The sequence below is a fragment of the Ranitomeya imitator genome, chromosome 2 (genome assembly GCF_032444005.1).
Source record: "Ranitomeya imitator isolate aRanImi1 chromosome 2, aRanImi1.pri, whole genome shotgun sequence".
Lineage (NCBI taxonomy): Eukaryota > Metazoa > Chordata > Amphibia > Anura > Dendrobatidae > Ranitomeya > Ranitomeya imitator.
Window position 1 is genome coordinate 812,468,832 of NC_091283.1, and position 21,156 is coordinate 812,489,987.

A 21,156-nucleotide genomic window follows, 5' to 3' on the forward strand; every position below is an offset into this window, starting at 1 on the left:
CTTTGATGTTGTCTGCTTCTAATTTTTGGAAATGCTTGGACTCCAAGTTGGGTCTCCATCTGGTGGGTTGCCCATTTAAGTAGGGCTCCCAGACCGGCAGACTTGCGTTAACTTTCAGTCAACTACCTGTGTTGCTATCCTTAGTAGTCTACTAAGCTGATATTTGTGCCTCCTTCGTGTGGCTGAGCAGATAAAGCAGTTTGAGTTGTTGCATGAGGTATCAGGGCTCCCAGCACAGCTGGCCTCTACACTGGTCCCTCACCCACCTCTTAGTTTGTACTTAAATTCAAGGCTGTAAATGCTAGCCCAGTTACTAGCTCATAAATGGCCCATGCCTGACTGCTGCTGTGCCATTATCACATTTCTACTGTGGGTTAATTGATGCCACTTTTCCTGGTGTCTGCTCCTAATTATTGGAAATGTTTGAATTCCAAGTTGGGTCTACTTCATGTGTGTTGCCTACATTTTTCTGGGCTCTCAGAGCACCAGGCCTACACCTGTCACTCATCCACCTGTTACTGATCAATGTTTAAGCTAGAAATGGTGTCCAAGCTCTGTCCCAGGCCTTGTTCCATATATCCATGCTGCACATTTATACTATTTGTACTGTTGGTCAGTTGGAGAGTTGTGACACCGGGGGAAGCAAGGGTAATAGGAGTGCTACCTCTGAGGACTGTACTATGTGTGATGTTAAGGTGGAGGAAGAGGAGGAAAGAATACTTGATGCAGTGCTTGTTGCCATCCACTGGAGCACATGCTCTTGCTGGCCCTCATCTACATGGTGTACTCCTGTACGGCTGCCAAAATAAGGGAGTCGAGTAGCTCGTCCAGTAACAGAAGTCGTCAGTTGTCTTTGGATAGGACAAGCCGGTGTTTGTTCAGTAGAGCTTTCAGTAACATTACCACCTATCCCACATACACCTCGAACACAGAGCCTATTCCCCTTCCATCACGACCTTGCTTTTCACACTCATGTTGGATGTACCCGTACCCTCTTTTAACCAGCTGTTTCACAAACCCAACCCTAGACCTACACCTGTCAGTAGATTAACAATCTGTATTTATTGGCTGAGATAGTGTGGCTGGACAATCGAATTAGCACAAAAGATTTAGATGCTGGAATGTGGACTGATGTCTGGACCACACTATTAGCACAACGGATTTACAGTAGATTCTGAAATGTGGACTCCTGGCAGGACCACACTATTAGCACAACGGATTTACAGTAGATTCTGAAATGTGGCCTGGTGTCTGGACCACATTATTAGCAGAAAGGATTTAGATTCTGAAATGTGGTCTCCTGGCTGGACCACACTATTAGCACAACGGATTTACAGTAGATTCTGAAATGTGGACTCCTGGCTGCACCACACTATTAGCACATACTATTTAGATTCTGAAATGTGGCCTGGTGTCTGGACCACATTAGCACAAACGATTTAGATGCTGGAAAGTCGATTTGACACAGGATCCTATCTAACTGAACTAGTTAACAATAAACCACCTAGCTAACTAAGTGACTACTTGCAGCAGCAGAGGCAGCCTCTCTGCGCTGCTACACTGACAATATGGCACAAAAACAACATGTCTGTTTGTTATATAGAGAGGGACATGTGACTTAGGCAGCCAATGACAGAAGTGTCTGGACGTTTTGGATGGTTTCTGCACCCTGATTGGCTGCTGGAATTTCCACACATTAAGTTAATTTAAAAAAAATACGGTCTGCCGCCACTCTGACCTCTCCTTGCTTGCCGGGGGCGTTGTGCTTCCTACGATTGACAGTTGGGGCTGGTAGCATGGCTGTGCACTCTCTGATGCGGCTAGTATAGATAGCAGTGCCTCTACAGCATCAGAGGAGCACAGGAGTGCTGAAGTTGACCGGATTAACTTGCAAACATACCTTCTGGGGTGACCGGTAACCTTGAAGTATCAGCGCAAATGTCCTAAGTGTGAATTTCTCCTTGCTTGCCTATCCCATTACCTATAGTCATAGCTTAAACTTACAAAATATTATGCTGAAGAGAAAAAAAAAAGGAAGGGCAGTTTAGCAAACCAGATCCTAGACATGGACGGACATACAATTGGAGTAATCTGTGCAGCCGCCCAGGGGCTCAAGAGGTAAGGGGCCCATTTCCACCTACAAAGCAGGTTGAATTGTGCATTACGATGAACTATTGGACTGCAAAACTCCCATATATTGTTCTTGTACAAGCGCCTCTGCTGTGTGTGTCCACCAGTGATCCTTGGATAATTATATACAGTATTTCACTACTCTGAAAGAAAAAGTCATAGGATAGTCCATATTATCATTTTAGCAGCAAAAGTCTCCTATATCCCTGGTGGCAAATTATAGAATCTTTTGAGATGATTTCCCGAGCAAGGAGAACACATGTGCCATCTCCACAAGTTAAGCAAAATAGGAACCCTTTATCTTACCTTTGTAGTTCACAAAAAGCCAGATATGTCCTATGGAGAACCAAAATGAAGACTGGGGGGAGAGGGGATTTGGGAAAGAGATGTAGGGTTTTAATTTCTATATCGGCATATTATTGAGGGATACTGAACTAAAAGTTAAAAACCACAATGTTTTATTTACTATATATAAAAATTATACATTAAAAGGACAGGGCAACAAAGCCTCCAAAGAAAATGGGGCGGATACAGCAACCCAGATGATTCACTGAATTATTAGTGTCAGATAGTCATAGGCTTGTTAATACTGTTGGTAAATAAAGTGCAAACAATGCTTAATAGGCCTATCAGGCTTAAATAAATCCCGATATATTCTGAGTGGAAGATGGTGAGGAGACAAGAGGATAATAAGAGGTCAGGAGTGGATCAAGGTGATCCCTAAACTCCAAATACCACCCCAACTATCTCACCCAAAGAAGGGGGCAAAATCCACCAGATAGTCTCCACAAGAACATAAATATCATTCACAGTGTTATACCTGTAGAGGGGACAGATCAGAGGAGTGAACTGAGGAGCTGTGTCCACCCCACAGGCGCCGTTTCGCTATATGCTTCTTCTGGGGGTGTATGACAAGCGCTTGTATTAACAAGTCTATGACTATCTGACTCTAATAATTCATTGCATCACCTGAGTTGCTGTATCCGCCCCATTTTTTGGGGAGGTTTTTCTGCCTGTCTTTTTAATATTTGATTTTTAAATATCATTAATAAAACATTGTAGATTTTAACGTTAAGTTTGGTATCTCTTCATGTCCGATGGTGACCACCGTCATGGACTATAAGGTTTGATTAATATTGAAGCGCCTGTTCATGTCGACTTAAGGCTACTTTCACACTTCCGTCTTTTCAGATCCGTTGCAATGCGTCGTTTTGGGAAAAAAAAAGGATCCTGCAAATGTGCCCGCAGGATCTGTTTTTTTCCCCATAGACTTGTATTAGTGAGGGATCGCGACGGATGGCCACACGTCGCATCCGTCGTGCGACGGATCCGTCGTGTTTTGGCGGACCGTCGTCTGGAAATAACGTTCAATGTAATGTTTTTTGTCTGTGTCAAAAAACGTACAGCGACGGATCCTGCGGCTAGAATGGAAGCCTATGGGTGCAGGATCTGTCAAATGACAGAATCCAGCAACAGATTCTGTTTTTTTTATGCTGAGCATGCCTGGAAGGATTTCTATTCCTTTAATTTAATCCATTTGTCCTGCAGCTGCTGCATTGGCGGATCTGTCAAAAAACAGGATCCAGTGCATCTGTTTTTTACAATCTGCACAGGATCCGTCTTTTCAACACTTTGACGGATTGTGACTGATTCTAAAAGACAGAAGTGTGAAAGTAGCCTTAGGCTTCTTTCACACTAGCGTCGGAATCTCCCCGTCGCAATGCGTCGGGAAGAGATTCCGACGCTAGCGTTTGCTGCATTGCACAATGGGTGCAGCGGATGCATTTTTCCGGCGCATCCGCTGCCCCATTGTAAGGTGCGGGGAGGTGGGGGCGGAGTTCCGGCCGCGCATGCGCGGTCAGAAAAAGCGGTCCGTCAGGAGAGAAAACCGTTACATGTAGCCTTTTTTTCTCCCGACGGTCCGCAAAGGCACGACACATCCGTCGCTCGACGGATGCGACGTGTGGCAATCCGTCGCAATGCGTCGTCAATGCAAGTCTATGGGGAAAAAACGCATCCTGCAAGCACTTTTGCAGGATGCGTTTTTTCTGCAAAACGACGCATTGTGACGGATTGCAGAAAACGCTAGTGTGAAAGTAGCCTTAGTATCGTATGTGCATATTATCTGAGGTATAAGTATTGGGTAAGGTCTTGCACTTGCTGTCTTGTGGTGGGCTCACTGGTGAGGGGCATCTAGCTGGGAAGGTTCCTCTGCCTCCTCTGCTGGATTGATGCTCAGAGGGAGAAGCATCTTGCTTTGGATAAACCCTCCCCTACCAGTGCAGGCACAATAGGCTCCATGTCTGGTTCTGCTGGGAGGGATTCCGAGGAAATGAATATTACATAAACCATCGCACCTGTGCTGCTGATGCTTCTTATGGATTAGTGCCTTCATCACAAGGAGAACTTCTGGGAAAGAGGGAAGAAGCAGCTGTGCCGGCCGGCAGGATGGGATCAGGCTCTGGAGAGAAGCATGTGTGATCTGGGTGGGCTCCAGCAATGGAGCTGTGGGGGATTTTTGGCTGCTCCCTGATGGTGGCGCTTATAGTGGCCGCGGCGCTGTCCAACCTGATGGTGCTGATCTGCTTCCTGGGCTGCGCTGACATCCGAGCCCAGGTGCCAGGACTGTTCACCCTCAACCTCACCCTGTGCAACCTGCTGCTCATCGCCATCAACATGCCCCTGACACTGGTGGGAGCAGTCCGGGGTCACCAGCTCGGCGGAGAGGGTCTCTGCAGGGCAGTGGGCTTCTTAGAAACTTTCTTGACCAGTAACTCCATGCTGAGCATGGCGGCCCTGAGCATTGACCGCTGGGTGGCTGTAGTCTTCCCTCTGAGCTATCACTCCAAGATGAGGTACAGGGACGCTGCTGTCATCCTCCTTTACTCCTGGATCCACTCATTATCTTTCCCCACTGTAGCCCTATGCCTGTCCTGGGTGGGCTTCCACCACACCTATGGCTCCTGCACCCTCCTCAACAAGAGCCCTGGAGAGGGGGCGTCCTTCATGGCTTTCATGGTCCTCTTCCACCTGCTGAGCTTCTTCGTGTCCTTCCTGGTGCTCTGTGTCACCTACCTGCAGGTGCTGAAGGTGGCTCGCTCCCATTGCAGGAGGATTGATGTGATCACAATGCAAACTCTGGTCCTGCTGGTGGATCTGCACCCCAGGTATCACCAGCTGCTTGTGTGCTGTGCAGATAGAGAACATGATCCTGGATACATGGAACTTATATGAGAGAAAGTAGCCATACATCATAGCATTGTGCTGGGGATACAGCGTCTTATGTAATGAATGGCTGCTGAGTCAGGTCATAAGAAAATAGGATAAAGACTGGGAGATATAAATAACATTCAGATAAATGCATGGGGGGATGCTGATGTTCTGGGTTATGTAAAAGGGGCATGTGTGCTGCATGACATCAGCGGCTCATACAGTGGAAATACTGCCTGTCAATCACAGAGGAGCAGCATGATGTGTGCGATGTGGATTGGGAAACTTCATCTCTGGGTAACTTTACTGATTAATGGAAGGGGGATTTGTGTTCTAAGGTAGCAGAATATTGAAAAAGAATAAACTATTATAATAGTAATAGCTTAGTATAATTTGTTACATCATCTGATAATAACATCTATCTATCATCTGTCTGTCTATCTATCTATCTATCTATCATATATTTATCTATTATCTATCGATCTATCTATTATCTATTTATCATCTATCAAACTATTTATTTATCTATCTATATCATCTATCTCTATCAATAAATCATCTATCTATCTATCATCTATCTATTTATCTATCTGTCTAACTATTTATCTATAGCTATCATCTATCTGTCTATTATTTATCTATTTATCTATCATATATCTATCTGTCTATCTATCATCTATCTGTCTATCTATATATCTATCTATCATTTATCTATCTATTATCTATCGATCTAGTATCTATCTATCTATCTATCTATCTATCATATATCTATCTATTATCATCAATCTATCTATCATCTATCAATCTATTTATTTATCTGTATCATCTATCTCTATCAATTAATCATCTATCTATCTATCTATCTATCTATCTATCTATCTATCTATCTATCATATATCTATCTATTATCTATTTATCATCTATCATCTATCAAACTATTTATTTATCTATCTATATCATCTATCTCTATCAATTAATCATCTATCTATTTTCTATCATCTATCTATTTGTCTATCTGCCTAACTATTTATCTATAGCTATCATCTATCTGTCTATTATCTATCTATTTATCTTATCTATCATCTATCTATGATCTATCTTTCTATTTTTTGGTTTATTTTATTATTTATTTATTTTGGAATTATTAAATAAATTGTGATACAAGTGCCTTGAGGCTACAATCATCCACAGTGCTGCTTTATTCTTTCTTTCTTTTTCTGTCTTATTTTCTCTTTCTTTTCTTCTTTCTTTCTTTCTTTCTTTCTTTCTTTCTTTCTTTCTTTCTTTCTTTCTTTCTTCGTTTCTTTCTTTCTTTCCTACACCCATCGTACTTATAGATGTTTTTGGTCATAGCTGAGATGAAAAACATATACATATATTTGCATATTAATTGTAAAGAGTTTTTCCTTCCCCAAACGCCTCACCCACCTTCACACAGGAACAAATGGTATTTTTGAATGCCAGAACTGGTTGTTTTTTAAGCACATTGTATAAATGGGGTGTTTTATATTATCTTTTGTATCATCATACACGTGGGAGATTCTCACCTGATCCTTTTGGGTCCATCCAGTTCCAGCATTCCCATATGTTTGTACCTTGAATCCACTCTGCCACTTCTGTGTTTTACTTTTCCATGTAGTTGACAGAAATAAATAGTATCAAGTTCTCCTTTCTTACACATTAGCCACTTTCTAAGCAGGAGATGCTCTGTAAAACGTAATGTTAGTCGCAGATTTGGGACCTTGAAAAGAACTTGGCAAAACTCTGTATTTCTTTGATAAAGGCCAAGCTTAAATAATTTAGTTTTGCTTTTTCTCTTTTGCTCTGTGAAAGCTTTTCTGACGGACTGTTGTTTTCTCTTAGCGTGAGACAGAGATGCCTGGAGGAACAGAAGAGGAGGAGGCAGCGAGCAACCAAAAAAATCATCACATTCATAGGAACATTTCTGCTTTGCTTCACACCATATGTAATCACCAGGTAGAGCAAATCAACTGCTGCACGAGCGTCCTCATTGTATTGTTATTACCCATGATAAATACTGATGTGGGGGGTGTCCAGTGGGGGGTGTCCAGTTTAGTGAAACTGTTGTCAATTTTGGGAAGATTGATGGGGTCCCCAATTCTGGAGCCTTATTTATTAGCATCGCTAACTGTAGAGGACCCAGCATGTTCTTGCCAGTGGTTTAACTAGTCTCTGAAGGGCCCCAGTGCAAAATTTGGACCAGGGCCCCACACCTGCATGTTGGTCAGATGTGTGGGGCCTTGTATTCTAGATCCTATAAAGACATGTGTTTTCATCCCACATATAATAATGTCTCCCGTCCTGGCCCCATCCTGTAATAATGTCCCCCATCCTGGCCCCATCCTGTAATAATGTCCCCCATCCTGGCCCCTTCCAGTAATAATGGCCTCATATCCCGGGCCCCTTCTAGTAATAATGTCCCCCATCCTGGCCCCATCCTGTAATAATGTCCCCCATCCTGGCCCCTTCCAGTAATAATGTCCCCCATCCTGGCCCCATCCTGTAATAATGTCCCCCATCCTGGCCCCTTCCAGTAATAATGGCCTCATATCCCGCGCCCCTTCTAGTAATAATGTCCCCCATCCTGGCCCCATCCTGTAATAATGTCCCCCATCCTGGCCCCATTCTGTAATAATGTCCCCATCCTGGCCCCTTCCAGTAATAATGGCCTCATATCCCGGCCCCTTCCAGTAATAATGTCCCCCATCCTGGCCCCATCCTGTAATAATGTCCCCCATCCTGGCCCCATTCTGTAATAATGTCCCCATCCTGGCCCCTTCCAGTAATAATGGCCTCATATCCCGGCCCCTTTTAGTAATAATGTCCCCCTCCATCCTGGTATAGTGTTTCCCATCATGTAATAACATCACCTTCCTGGATCCTTTACTTACTAGTGTCTCCATATTGGGCCCCTTCCTATAATAATGTCCCCCATATTGAGCACCAAAGAAACTGTGCTTTGCTTGCCCACCCCAGGTCAAACTATAAGTCTCTGCCACTGTTCTCCGTATCCGTTTTTATCTGCCGCAGTCATGCCATGTCACCAGCACTGCAACCAATCAGTGAGCTCAGCGACCCTGAGTGAGCCGTGAGCAACTGAGCTCACTGATTGGCTGCAGCGCCGTTCACAGTATAAAATAACAGACACCAGGAGCAGCAGAGGAGATTCAGTGCTGAACCCAGTGTTTGGCCTGCAGGGCAGAGCGTGGGCACAGTAGGGGAAGACTGCGTGGATGATGTGTTATGAGACATCCGAGTGAAGCAAGCAGAAGGATGGCGACTGCGGGGATAAACAAGGAGGGTTAAGGACTTATATACATCTTGCTAGAATGTAAAAGAGGCATTAAAGCTGATGGCTCCAGTTTATATTGGGAAAACCTGGAGATAAATTCCCTTTCAAAAAAAGATAAATTCTGGCTTCCTGCAGACACCACTAGAGGGAGCTCAGGATATTTTTGCATCCTGTTTTTACCTTTTTTTTTTCAAGAGCTTCTTCGTTCTATTGTTATTTACCATGATACATCCTGCAGTCGGGGTTGACCAGTTTAGTAAACCTGTTTTTAAATAAATTGATGGAGAATTCTGGAAAACTATTGAGGAGGTCACCAAGTCTAGACCCTTATTTATTAGTCAAAGTGGAGAGCAACTACAAACAGGAGGACACAGCATGTTCTTGCACTACACAGACAGCACGTTTATTTTATTGACAATTGTGTAGTACTGAATTTCCCCTGTGGTGGCGCTGCAGAACAACTGGACGCTTACTGCTGGGTTAATCATAGATTACAGCTGATCAGTGAGGCTCCAGCAGGGACATAACATGAACATAAATGGTTTTTGCAACATTATCTGAGAGCAGCATAGTGTAGAGACGACTCTGATTCCAGCAATGTGTCAATCACTGGGTTGCCTGCTGTAGTTCTGATGTAATCACTATTTTATCAGCAGATGATAACTAGAGGACTAGTAAACGTGCTGCCATGTAGTCCTCCATATTCATGAGCGCTGTATTACCCCGCCCCTACCTCTGGTTGTCGGCTATCTACTTACGCACAGTGTACACATAGATACACATAGATACACATAGATACACATTTGTGCTCAAAAGTTTACATACCCCAGAATTTTTGCTTTCTTGGCCTTTTTTTTCAGAGAATATGAATGATAACACCAAAACGTTTTCTCCACTCATGGTTAGTGGTTGGGTGAAGCCATTTATTGTCAATCTACTGTGTTTTCTCTTTTTAAATCATAATGACAACCCAAAACATCCAAATGTCCCTCATCAAAAGTTTACATACCCTGGTGATTTTGGCCTGATAACATGCACACAAGTTGATACAAATGGGTTTGAATAGCTACTAAAGGTAACATCCTCACCTGTGACCTGTTTGCTTGTAATCAGTGTGTGAGCATAAGGATATGTTCCCACAGTCAGTAAATGCTGTGGGTTGGGCGCTGCGTACATCCACAATGTCCAACCCGCAGTGGCCAGATTTCAAGAGATCCCATCTCCACTATGAGCTCAGAGATGCCCCCCGGCATCCCTGCGTAAACGGACATGTGGCGCGTCTTTCCAGACCGCAGCATGTCTATTTACGATGCGGAGACGCTCAATCTCCGCAGAGTAAATTTCCCATTCACTATCATTAGATGCGTTAAAACCACATTATCTTTATAGTCACATTCGTATTAAGGGTGGGAACGCAGCTTACTACACATGTGAACTAATTTAAATAATGTCTTACCTTGTGCCACAGCCGGAAGTTCGCGTCCACTGCAGTTCTCGCGATAAGCTGAGCTGACTGCGAGAACTGCCGTGCACGTGACCACAGGGGTTATCTCCAGTCACTTGACAAGTTCTCACAGTCAGTTGATCAGCTGATCGTGAGAACTGCTGTGCAGGTGACCATGGGAGACCAAATTATCTCCGGTGGTCAACTACAAGCTCCGCTGTGTCTGGATGTCAGGCTGGATGGAGGCATTATGCCACTGTTCAGCCTGACATAGCAGAGCTGGACTCGTCGTGGGACATTATGGATTATCTTCTCGGACAGGTATGGTATACTGTTGCTTTTTTATTTCATTTCTCTTACAGGAGATCGAGGGCTTCGGTGGAATGGGCAATGCAGTAAGGCTACTTTCAGACATCAGGTTTTTGGTTTCAGGCACAATCCGGCAAATTTGCTAAAAAAACGGATCCGGTGTACATAGTGAAAAAACGGATGCAAACTAATGCACCGGATCCGTTTTTTTAGCTGGATCCGACTCTATGTACTGCGCATGTTTTTTGAGTTTCTGGGCATGGTTTTTGAGGAGAGAGGAGAGAGAGAGAGAGAGAGAGAGAGAGATTTTTCTCCATGCTAGAATCAAAAACAAAGCTTCTGGGCATGCTCAGTGTGTTAAAAACAGATTCGGTCACCGGAAATGTTCTTTCACACATCAGTTCCATGCGTTTATTGCCGGAAACGTCCCTTCAGGCTATTTCGCCGGACACAAAAAACATTGCAGGAGACGTTTTTTGTATCCGGCAAAAAAGCCTGAAGGGACACATCCGGCACAAAACGGATGAAACGCATGTCCTTCAGGCACAATCTGGCAGTAATACAACTCTATGGGGAAAAAACGGATCAGGCATCAGAAAAAAACTGATCCAGATTGTGCCTGAAACTGCCGGATTGTGCCTGAAACCAAAAACCTGATGTGTGAAAGCAGCCTAAGTAATTGTGATTATTTCAATTTAAAGTCTTTATTCTGGCTGTGTCTTTATTTGCCATATAACTATAGGATTAATAATGGATAGGTGTCTTATTGATGCTTCTCCATTGGGCTTGATGCCACCAGACAATACAAAGGTGACATCAACCCCACAAATATTACCCCACTTGCCACCGCTACAGGCCAAGTGGGAAGAGCCAGGTAAAGTGCCTACATTTCTGTTTTTTTTCTGTCAAGATGGGGAGCAGAGTGTAGATAAATGAAAAAAAAATAGCTTTTTTGAATTTACCAAATGGCTGCAATGAAACAAAGAGTGAAAAAATTAAAGGGGTCTGAATACTTTCCGTACCCACTGTATCTTGCCTACAATACGCAAAACAGCACAGAGACAAGCCTCAAAACTTGTGGAACAAGGTAATTTGGAGCAATGAGACCAAAATTTAACTTTTTAGCCACAGCCATAAACGTTACGTTTGGAGAAAGGTCAACAAGGTCTATGATGAAAGGAACACCATTTCTACTGTAAAGCATGGAGGTGGATCGCTGATGTTTTGGGATGTGTAAGCTACGAAGGCACAGGAAACTTGGTCAAGGTTGAAGGAAAGATGAATGCAATACTTTATCAGCAAATACTGGAGGCACATTTGCAATCATCTGCCCGGAAGCTGCACACGGGATGTACTTGGACTTTTCAACATGATAACGATCCAAAACACAAGGCCAAGCCGATCTGTCATTCACGACAGCAGAACAAAGTGAAGGTTCTGGAGTGGCCATCTCAGTCTCCGGAGTGGCTCAGTCAGCCACTCTGGGGAGATCTCAAGTGCGCAGTTCATGCTAGACAGCCCCGGAATTTACAGGAACTGCAGGCTTTTTGCCAAGAAGAGTGAGTAGCTTTACCATCTGAGAAAATAAAAAACCTCATCCGCAACTACCACAAAAGAGTTCAAGCTGTCATTGATGTTGGGGGGGGGGGGGGCAATACACGATATTAAGAAATGGGGTATGTGAACTTTTGATCAGGGTCATTTGGATGTTTTAGGTTGTCATTATGATTTAAAAAGCGAAAACACAGTAGTTTGACAATAAACTATTATTATTATTTATTTATATAGCACCATTAATTCCATGGTGCTGTACATGAGAAAGGGGTTTACATACAAAGTTATAGATATCGTTTACAGTAAACAAATTTACAATGACAGACTGGTACAGAGGGGAGAGGACCCTGTACTTGTGGACTTACATTCTATGGGATAATGGGGAAGAGACAGAAGGTTGGGGGTGCGGCAGCTCAGGTGGTGGTGAGGCGGCAGCTCAGGTGGTGGTGAGGCAGCAGCTCGGGTGGTGGTGAGGCAGCAGCTCGGGTGGTGGTGAGGCGGCGGCTCTGGCGGTGGTGAGGCGGCAGCTCAGGTGGTTGGTGAGGCGGCAGCTCGGGTGGTGGTGACGCGGCAGAATGGTTATTGCAGGCTGTAAGCTTTCCTGAAGAGATGGGTTTTCAGGTTCCGTCTGAAGGATCTGAGGGTGGTGGATAATCGGACATGTTGAGGCGTGGAATTCCAGAGGATGGGGGATATTCGGGAGAAATCTTGGAGGCGGTTATGTGAGGAACGAATAATTGTGGAGGAGAGTAGGAGGTCTTGGGAGGATCGGAGATCACATGAGGGAAGATATTGGGAAATTAGTTCAGAGATATAGGGAGGGGACAGGTTGTGGATGGCTTTGTAGGTCAGTGTTAGTAGTTTGAACTGGATTCGTTGGGGAATTGGGAGCCCGTGGAGGGATTTGCAGAGGAGAGAAGCAGAGTAGCGAGAAGAAAGGTGGATTAGCAGGGCAGCAGAGTTGAGGACAGACTGGAGTGGTGCAAGAGAGTGAGTGGGGAGGCTTCACCCAACCACTAACCATGAGTGGAGAAAAAGTTTTGGTGTTATCATTCATATTCTCTGAAAAAAGGCCAAGAAAGCAGAAATTCTGCCGGGGTATGTAAACTTTTGAGTTTGAGTAAAGTGTTAGTCCAAGAGGTCAGGTGAAGTATCGGTAAACAACTTGACTTATTAATACACCACAAAGAGTTGCTGTGATATCTTCTGTAGGATTGCATTGAGTACATTACAAATCTTTGTAGAATTGCTGCTAATTCAATATTTAGAAATTGCTATTTTTTTATGTAGTGTCTTTGGTTATAATAATCTACTGTATCCATGTGTTTTGCTCACTTTTAGGTTGGCTGAGATCTCCTCTTCTACCACCATCAGCGCTCAATGGGGTATCATCAGCCGCTGTATCGCTTACAGCAAAGCTCTGTCAGATCCCTTTGTATACTGCCTGACAAGGAACCAATATAAGAACTGCTGCCGGGACATGGTCAACAAACTGCTGAAACGAAGTTCTGGGAACTCTGTACAAAGGGCCAATTCTTATATGGGAAACATGGTACCAAGTTCTGGGAACTCTGTACAAAGGGTAAATTCTTATATGGGAAACATGGTACCAACAACCTCTGGTTAATGACACAAAAAAACTATGAAAACCCCAAATCGCCGGGGACCAATATCTATCTACAGATATAAGATCTGTTACAAAGAAAGGACGGCTTCTGACGCCTGCCTACCGTCATTTATTGCCTTAACTTATTACGAGGGCTTTGCCCTTAAAGCCTCAAAGGCGGCTCTTAATAATAAAGAGCTGCCTGAATCCCATTTCCGGAGAACTCCTACAATTCCAGCTTAAAACTAATTTTATAAATCAAAAACTGAAGAAAAAAATAATTAAAAAACTAAATAAAATAGTAATAATTTCCAGGACAAAATTGCATCAAAATGGATAACAGAAGGGCAGCGCACCATCAAGAGACTGATGTGATTGCCGTGGCCACGGTGTGACTGAGACCGATGTGATTGGCCAGACGTGGGTGTGATGATCGTTTTGACAATCGTGTATAAACTGATGTCACATATTTGAAACATGTGTCACTATAAATTTAATATCAAAACTTCAACTTATAATTGGAAAATAGATAAATTTCACTATTTTTTAAAGAAAAATATTAAAAATATCTGACTTGTGTTCAAACATGGAGAGGGCTTGTCTGAAAGTAAAACTATCCCCTACAAACAATCAACCACAGAAATAATGGTGGAAACGTCCACAATTAACTTAAAGTAGAAACAACTTTATTGATAAAACATATACATACAAGGGTATAGGATAGGGACAAGACTGAAACAGGCAGCACAACCATATCACCACATTACCAGCGAGAGCCCACACTTAGGGGTAAAAATCGGTCACAGGCACAAGTGTGCAGCACAGTAAAATAGAGACATTAGCGTGACCTACCAAGTGTATAGACCCGACACCAGGGATTCAAGCTTCAGGAGGCTAATTTGCATATTCCAGGTGCCTTCTGGGAGAAGCGAAGTCTCCCTAAGCTAGAAGATCGTTGGGTACAGCCGGGACCAGCTGCTTCGAAAGCATCACCAAACCAGGGATTCAAGCTTCAGGAGGCTAATTTGCATATTCCAGGTGCCTTCTGGGAGAAGCGAAGTCTCCCTAAGCTAGAAGATCGTTGGGTACAGCCGGGACCAGCTGCTTCGAAAGCATCACCAAACCAGGGATTCAAGCTTCAGGAGGCTAATTTGCATATTCCAGGTGCCTTCTGGGAGAAGCGAAGTCTCCCTAAGCTAGAAGATCGTTGGGTACAGCCGGGACCAGCTGCTTCGAAAGCATCACCAAACCAGGGATTCAAGCTTCAGGAGGCTAATTTGCATATTCCAGGTGCCTTCTGGGAGAAGCGAAGTCTCCCTAAGCTAGAAGATCGTTGGGTACAGCCGGGACCAGCTGCTTCGAAAGCATCACCAAACCAGGGATTCAAGCTTCAGGAGGCTAATTTGCATATTCCAGGTGCCTTCTGGGAGAAGCGAAGTCTCCCTAAGCTAGAAGATCGTTGGGTACAGCCGGGACCAGCTGCTTCGAAAGCATCACCAAACCAGGGATTCAAGCTTCAGGAGGCTAATTTGCATATTCCAGGTGCCTTCTGGGAGAAGCGAAGTCTCCCTAAGCTAGAAGATCGTTGGGTACAGCCGGGACCAGCTGCTTCGAAAGCATCACCAAACCAGGGATTCAAGCTTCAGGAGGCTAATTTGCATATTCCAGGTGCCTTCTGGGAGAAGCGAAGTCTCCCTAAGCTAGAAGATCGTTGGGTACAGCCGGGACCAGCTGCTTCGAAAGCATCACCAAACCAGGGATTTTTTGCCTGTAGGACATTATTGCAAGAGAGCTTGGCTGAGTAGATTACACAAGAAGGAAAACACACAGCAAGTCAGCAGGATCTAGGAGCAACATGGCAGATGTGACAACCTACATGGTGAGCTGCAGCATGTGCTACATGTTCACAGATCGACCAGAAGAAGAATCCAATTTCACCTGTCAGAAGTGTAGACTAGTGGCCCTTTTAGAAGAAAAGGTTCGGGGTCTGGAAGAAAGAATAGCAACTTTGAAACTCATCAAAGAGAATGAAGACTTTCTAGACAGAACAGAAGCATCTCTACTGGTCACAGAAGGTGCAAAAAGTGTCAGAGAACCTCCAAAAGCAGATGAGTGGAAGCATGTGACCAAAAGAAGCAAGAAGACCATGGAGAAATCACCAACCACACAACTGAAGAACCGATATCAAATCTTTGTAGAGGATGAAGGTGGCACACCTAAGAATGAAGCAATACCAGCAAGCAAAAAAGAAAAGGGCACACAGCAACAAGTGACAGCAAAAAGTACAGCCAAGAAGCAACGAAGAGTGGTGGTGGTGGGAGACTCACTACTGAGAGGCACAGAAGCAGCCATCTGCAGACCGGACATAACTGCAAGAGAAGTATGCTGCCTTCCAGGTGCGATGATCAAGGATGTGACCGATAGGATACCAAAGCTCTTCAGCTCCAAGGACGTCCACCCATTTCTTCTGATACATGTTGGCACCAATGACACGGCAAGGAAGGACCTACCGACAATCTGCAAGGACTTTGAAGAGTTGGGGAAGAAAGTAAAAGAACTGGATGCACAGGTAGTTTTTTCTTCTATCCTTCCAGTAGATGGGCATGGCACCAGGAGATGGAACAGGATCCTTGATGCAAACAACTGGCTAAGACGATGGTGCAGACAACAAGGATTTGGATTCCTGGACCACGGTGTGAATTACTGGTATGATGGACCCCTCGCCAGAGACGGACTACACCTCAACAAACCTGGGAAACACACATTCGCCAGAAGACTCGCTACAGTCATCAGGAGGGCGTTAAACTAGAAGAAGGGGGGACGGGAAGAAAAACATTAGACTCGAACAAAGACGACCCAGGAAAACATACTCAGAAGGGAGGTAAGAACATTTCTAAAACAATCCACAGTGAGGAGATTGGAACAAAACAAAATCCTCTAAACTGCATGCTTGCAAACGCCAGAAGCCTGACAAACAAGATGGAAGAACTAGAAGCAGAAATATCTACAGGTAACTTTGACATAGTGGGAATAACCGAGACATGGTTAGATGAAAGCTATGACTGGGCAGTTAACTTACAGGGTTACAGTCTGTTTAGAAAGGATCGTAAAAATCGGAGAGGAGGAGGGGTTTGTCTCTATGTAAAGTCTTGTCTAAAGTCCACTTTAAGGGAGGATATTAGCGAAGGGAATGAGGATGTCGAGTCCATATGGGTTGAAATTCATGGAGGGAAAAATGGTAACAAAATTCTCATTGGGGTCTGTTACAAACCCCCAAATATAACAGAAAGCATGGAAAGTCTACTTCTAAAGCAGATAGATGAAGCTGCAACCCATAATGAGGTCCTGGTTATGGGGGACTTTAACTACCCGGATATTAACTGGGAAACAGAAACCTGTGAAACCCATAAAGGCAACAGGTTTCTGCTAATAACCAAGAAAAATTATCTTTCACAATTGGTGCAGAATCCAACCAGAGGAGCAGCACTTTTAGACCTAATACTATCTAATAGACCTGACAGAATAACAAATCTGCAGGTGGTTGGGCATTTAGGAAATAGCGACCACAATATTGTGCAATTTCACCTGTCTTTCACTAGGGGGACTTGTCAGGGAGTCACAAAAACATTGAACTTTAGGAAGGCAAAGTTTGAACAGCTTAGAGATGCCCTTAATCTGGTAGACTGGGACAATATCCTCAGAAATGAGAATACAGATAATAAATGGGAAATGTTTAAGAACATCCTAAATAGGCAGTGTAAGCGGTTTATACCTTGTGGGAATAAAAGGACTAGAAATAGGAAAAACCCAATGTGGCTAAACAAAGAAGTAAGACAGGCAATTAACAGTAAAAAGAAAGCATTTGCACTACTAAAGCAGGATGGCACCATTGAAGCTCTAAAAAACTATAGGGAGAAAAATACTTTATCTAAAAAACTAATTAAAGCTGCCAAAAAGGAAACAGAGAAGCACATTGCTAAGGAGAGTAAAACTAATCCCAAACTGTTCTTCAACTATATCAATAGTAAAAGAATAAAAACTGAAAATGTAGGCCCCTTAAAAAATAGTGAGGAAAGAATGGTTGTAGATGACGAGGAAAAAGCTAACATATTAAACACCTTCTTCTCCACGGTATTCACGGTGGAAAATGAAATGCTAGGTGAAATCCCAAGAAACAATGAAAACCCTATATTAAGGGTCACCAATCTAACCCAAGAAGAGGTGCGAAACCGGCTAAATAAGATTAAAATAGATAAATCTCCAGGTCCGGATGGCATACACCCACGAGTACTAAGAGAACTAAGTAATGTAATAGATAAACCATTATTTCTTATTTTTAGTGACTCTATAGCGACAGGGTCTGTTCCGCAGGACTGGCGCATAGCAAATGTGGTGCCAATATTCAAAAAGGGCTCTAAAAGTGAACCTGGAAATTATAGGCCAGTAAGTCTAACCTCTATTGTTGGTAAAATATTTGAAGGGTTTCTGAGGGATGTTATTCTGGATTATCTCAATGAGAATAACTGTTTAACTCCATATCAGCATGGGTTTATGAGAAATCGCTCCTGTCAAACCAATCTAATCAGTTTTTATGAAGAGGTAAGCTATAGACTGGACCACGGTGAGTCTTTGGACGTGGTATATCTCGATTTTTCCAAAGCGTTTGATACCGTGCCGCACAAGAGGTTGGTACACAAAATGAGAATGCTTGGTCTGGGGGAAAATGTGTGTAAATGGGTTAGTAACTGGCTTAGTGATAGAAAGCAGAGGGTGGTTATAAATGGTATAGTCTCTAACTGGGTCGCTGTGACCAGTGGGGTACCGCAGGGGTCAGTATTGGGACCTGTTCTCTTCAACATATTCATTAATGATCTGGTAGAAGGTTTACACAGTAAAATATCGATATTTGCAGATGATACAAAACTATGTAAAGCAGTTAATACAAGAGAAGATAGTATTCTGCTACAGATGGATCTGGATAAGTTGGAAACTTGGGCTGAAAGGTGGCAGATGAGGTTTAACAATGATAAATGTAAGGTTATACACATGGGAAGAGGGAATCAATATCACCATTACACACTGAACGGGAAGCCACTGGGTAAATCTGACAGGGAGAAGGACTTGGGGATCCTAGTTAATGATAAACTTACCTGGAGCAGCCAGTGCCAGGCAGCAGCTGCCAAGGCAAACAGGATCATGGGGTGCATTAAAAGAGGTCTGGATACACATGATGAGAGCATTATACTGCCTCTGTACAAATCCCTAGTTAGACCGCACATGGAGTACTGTGTCCAGTTTTGGGCACCGGTGCTCAGGAAGGATATAATGGAACTAGAGAGAGTACAAAGGAGGGCAACAAAATTAATAAAGGGGATGGGAGAACTACAATACCCAGATAGATTAGCGAAATTAGGATTATTTAGTCTAGAAAAAAGACGACTGAGGGGCGATCTAATAACCATGTATAAGTATATAAGGGGACAATACAAATATCTCGCTGAGGATCTGTTTATACCAAGGAAGGTGACGGGCACAAGGGGGCATTCTTTGCGTCTGGAGGAGAGAAGGTTTTTCCACCAACATAGAAGAGGATTCTTTACTGTTAGGGCAGTGAGAATCTGGAATTGCTTGCCTGAGGAGGTGGTGATGGCGAACTCAGTCGAGGAGTTCAAGAGAGGCCTGGATGTCTTCCTGGAGCAGAACAATATTGTATCATACAATTATTAGGTTCTGTAGAAGGACGTAGATCTGGGGATTTATTATGAAGAATATAGGCTGAACTGGATGGACAAATGTCTTTTTTCGGCCTTACTAACTATGTTACTATGTTACTATGACACGTGTGGGCTCCCGCCCTCCCTGACGCGCGTTTCGGAAGTACGAGACTTCCTTCCTCAGGGGGCGTGCCGTGGAGAACAGCAGAGCGGTATAAGAGCACAAGAGACCGGATATGATCACGCCTGTACGACGCTGGAGATACATACCCCCGCCTACTTCCTTCGACGTCACCGCTGATGCAAGATCACATGGGGCCCCATGTGACCAAAACAACAAGCGGCGAGCAGCGTCGGGCAGGGGGAGGGACCTGCACAGCATCACAGCAGACGGCGGCCATATTAACTATGGGGAATATGCCAGTGCCTCGCTGCAAGACGCAGCTCGGCACCGCAATGTATAAAGAAGTAGACCTCATAATAAAAAATGGACGACATTTATATGCAAAAAACAATAATGTAAACTTGATACACCCACATAAAGTTATAATATAAAAAAGAAAATAAAAAACAAAAATAATGAAAAAACTAAACACAAAATAAACCCCATAACACTATATAGTAAGATATACGCTCAAGCACCAATATATACTATATATCTACTACAGAGCAACAGTATAGTTACAAGATGAGAAGCAATGCAAAACTATGCAAAAGTACATAATCCTTCAACCACATAAAATAATCAAAGGCATGTCAATATTACAAATAGAACGAAATAGTACATAAATATACAAAAATATATACAATAATGCATATATAAAATTGCATGAAATGCACCACATCTTCATCTTGATAGCTCAGCAATCCATCACGGACACCGCAAAACATCAAGGACAACAGAATCACTAAAATAAAAGACACAATTAGTAAAACAGACTAAAAACACGGCAGTGAAAATGCAGTACCACCCGCATAATACATCAACAGGGGGAACCCAGGAAAGGAGCAAAAGAGAGACACTCATTTAAACCATTGGGATGAACAGTATTCAGAGCCCAAATCCATCTAGTCTCAAGCTGAGACAGACGTTTAGATAATCCGCCACCACGAATATTTATATTTAAGGATTCAATACCACGCACCTTCAAAAGAGCACCATCACAATCGTGGAACTCTTTGAAGTGGCGCGGTATTGTTTTCAGGGTGGAGGCGTCCGCGTGACCGACTGCCGCCTGAATACCCAATACGTGCTCACGAATTCTCACCTTAAGTTGACGTGTGGTTAACCCCCACGTAAATAAGGTTACACGGGCACGTAGCGTAGTAAATGACATATCTTGTGGTGCATGTGATGCGCTGACGAATATTGAAAGATTTAGTACCATCAGCGTTAACAAACACATCACATCGCACCACATTGGGACAGGCGACACATCGGCCACACGGAACGCACCCACCTCTGATAGGAAACTTATCCAAAAATGTAGGCTTCACCTGCTCGGAATAATGGCTAGAGACCAAATGGTCTCTCAGATTCTTTGCCCTCCTAAAAGACATCAATGGTGCAGGAGGGATCAACTTTTTCAGAACAGGGTCAACCTTTAGAATCGGCCATGCCTTTTGCAAACTGGAGCGAACCATATCAGCACGAGAACTAAATGTAGTTACAAATCTCACAGTATCATCCGCCTTCTGCCTAGGTGTATTATTGTATAGGAGGTTGTGGCGGGAAGCATGTTTAGCTCGGTGATATGCCACCTTAACCATCCTATGACTATACCCCCGTGCGTAAAAGCGCTGCCTAAGCTCCTCAGCTCGATGAGGTCATTGTTGTTCAGGGTTTGCATCAATTGCCCAAGGTCGACGGGGGTGC

The 21,156-nt window shown here is 43.7% G+C and overlaps 1 protein-coding gene across 1 annotated transcript; it reads left to right on the forward strand.

Moving 5' to 3' along the window:
• The first annotated feature begins 4,308 nt into the window (after window positions 1–4,308).
• Window positions 4,309–14,042, forward strand: GPR26 (G protein-coupled receptor 26). The gene is made up of 3 exons (XM_069753872.1): window positions 4,309–5,297; window positions 7,204–7,317; window positions 13,302–14,042. The coding sequence occupies exons 1-3, from the start codon at window positions 4,630–4,632 to the stop codon at window positions 13,585–13,587; spliced, it is 1,068 nt and encodes a 355-aa protein (XP_069609973.1). The 5' UTR covers window positions 4,309–4,629; the 3' UTR covers window positions 13,588–14,042.
• Window positions 14,043–21,156: the final 7,114 nt, after the last annotated feature.

Excerpts from the sequence above, each read along its gene's own strand:
- GPR26 (XM_069753872.1), top strand. The coding sequence starts at position 4,630 with ATGGAGCTGTGGGGGATTTTTGGCTGCTCCCTGATGGTGGCGCTTATA. Across the intron at positions 5,298-7,203 it reads CTGGTGGATCTGCACCCCAG|CGTGAGACAGAGATGCCTGG; the intron begins GTATCACCAGCT and ends GTTTTCTCTTAG. Across the intron at positions 7,318-13,301 it reads ACACCATATGTAATCACCAG|GTTGGCTGAGATCTCCTCTT; the intron begins GTAGAGCAAATC and ends GCTCACTTTTAG.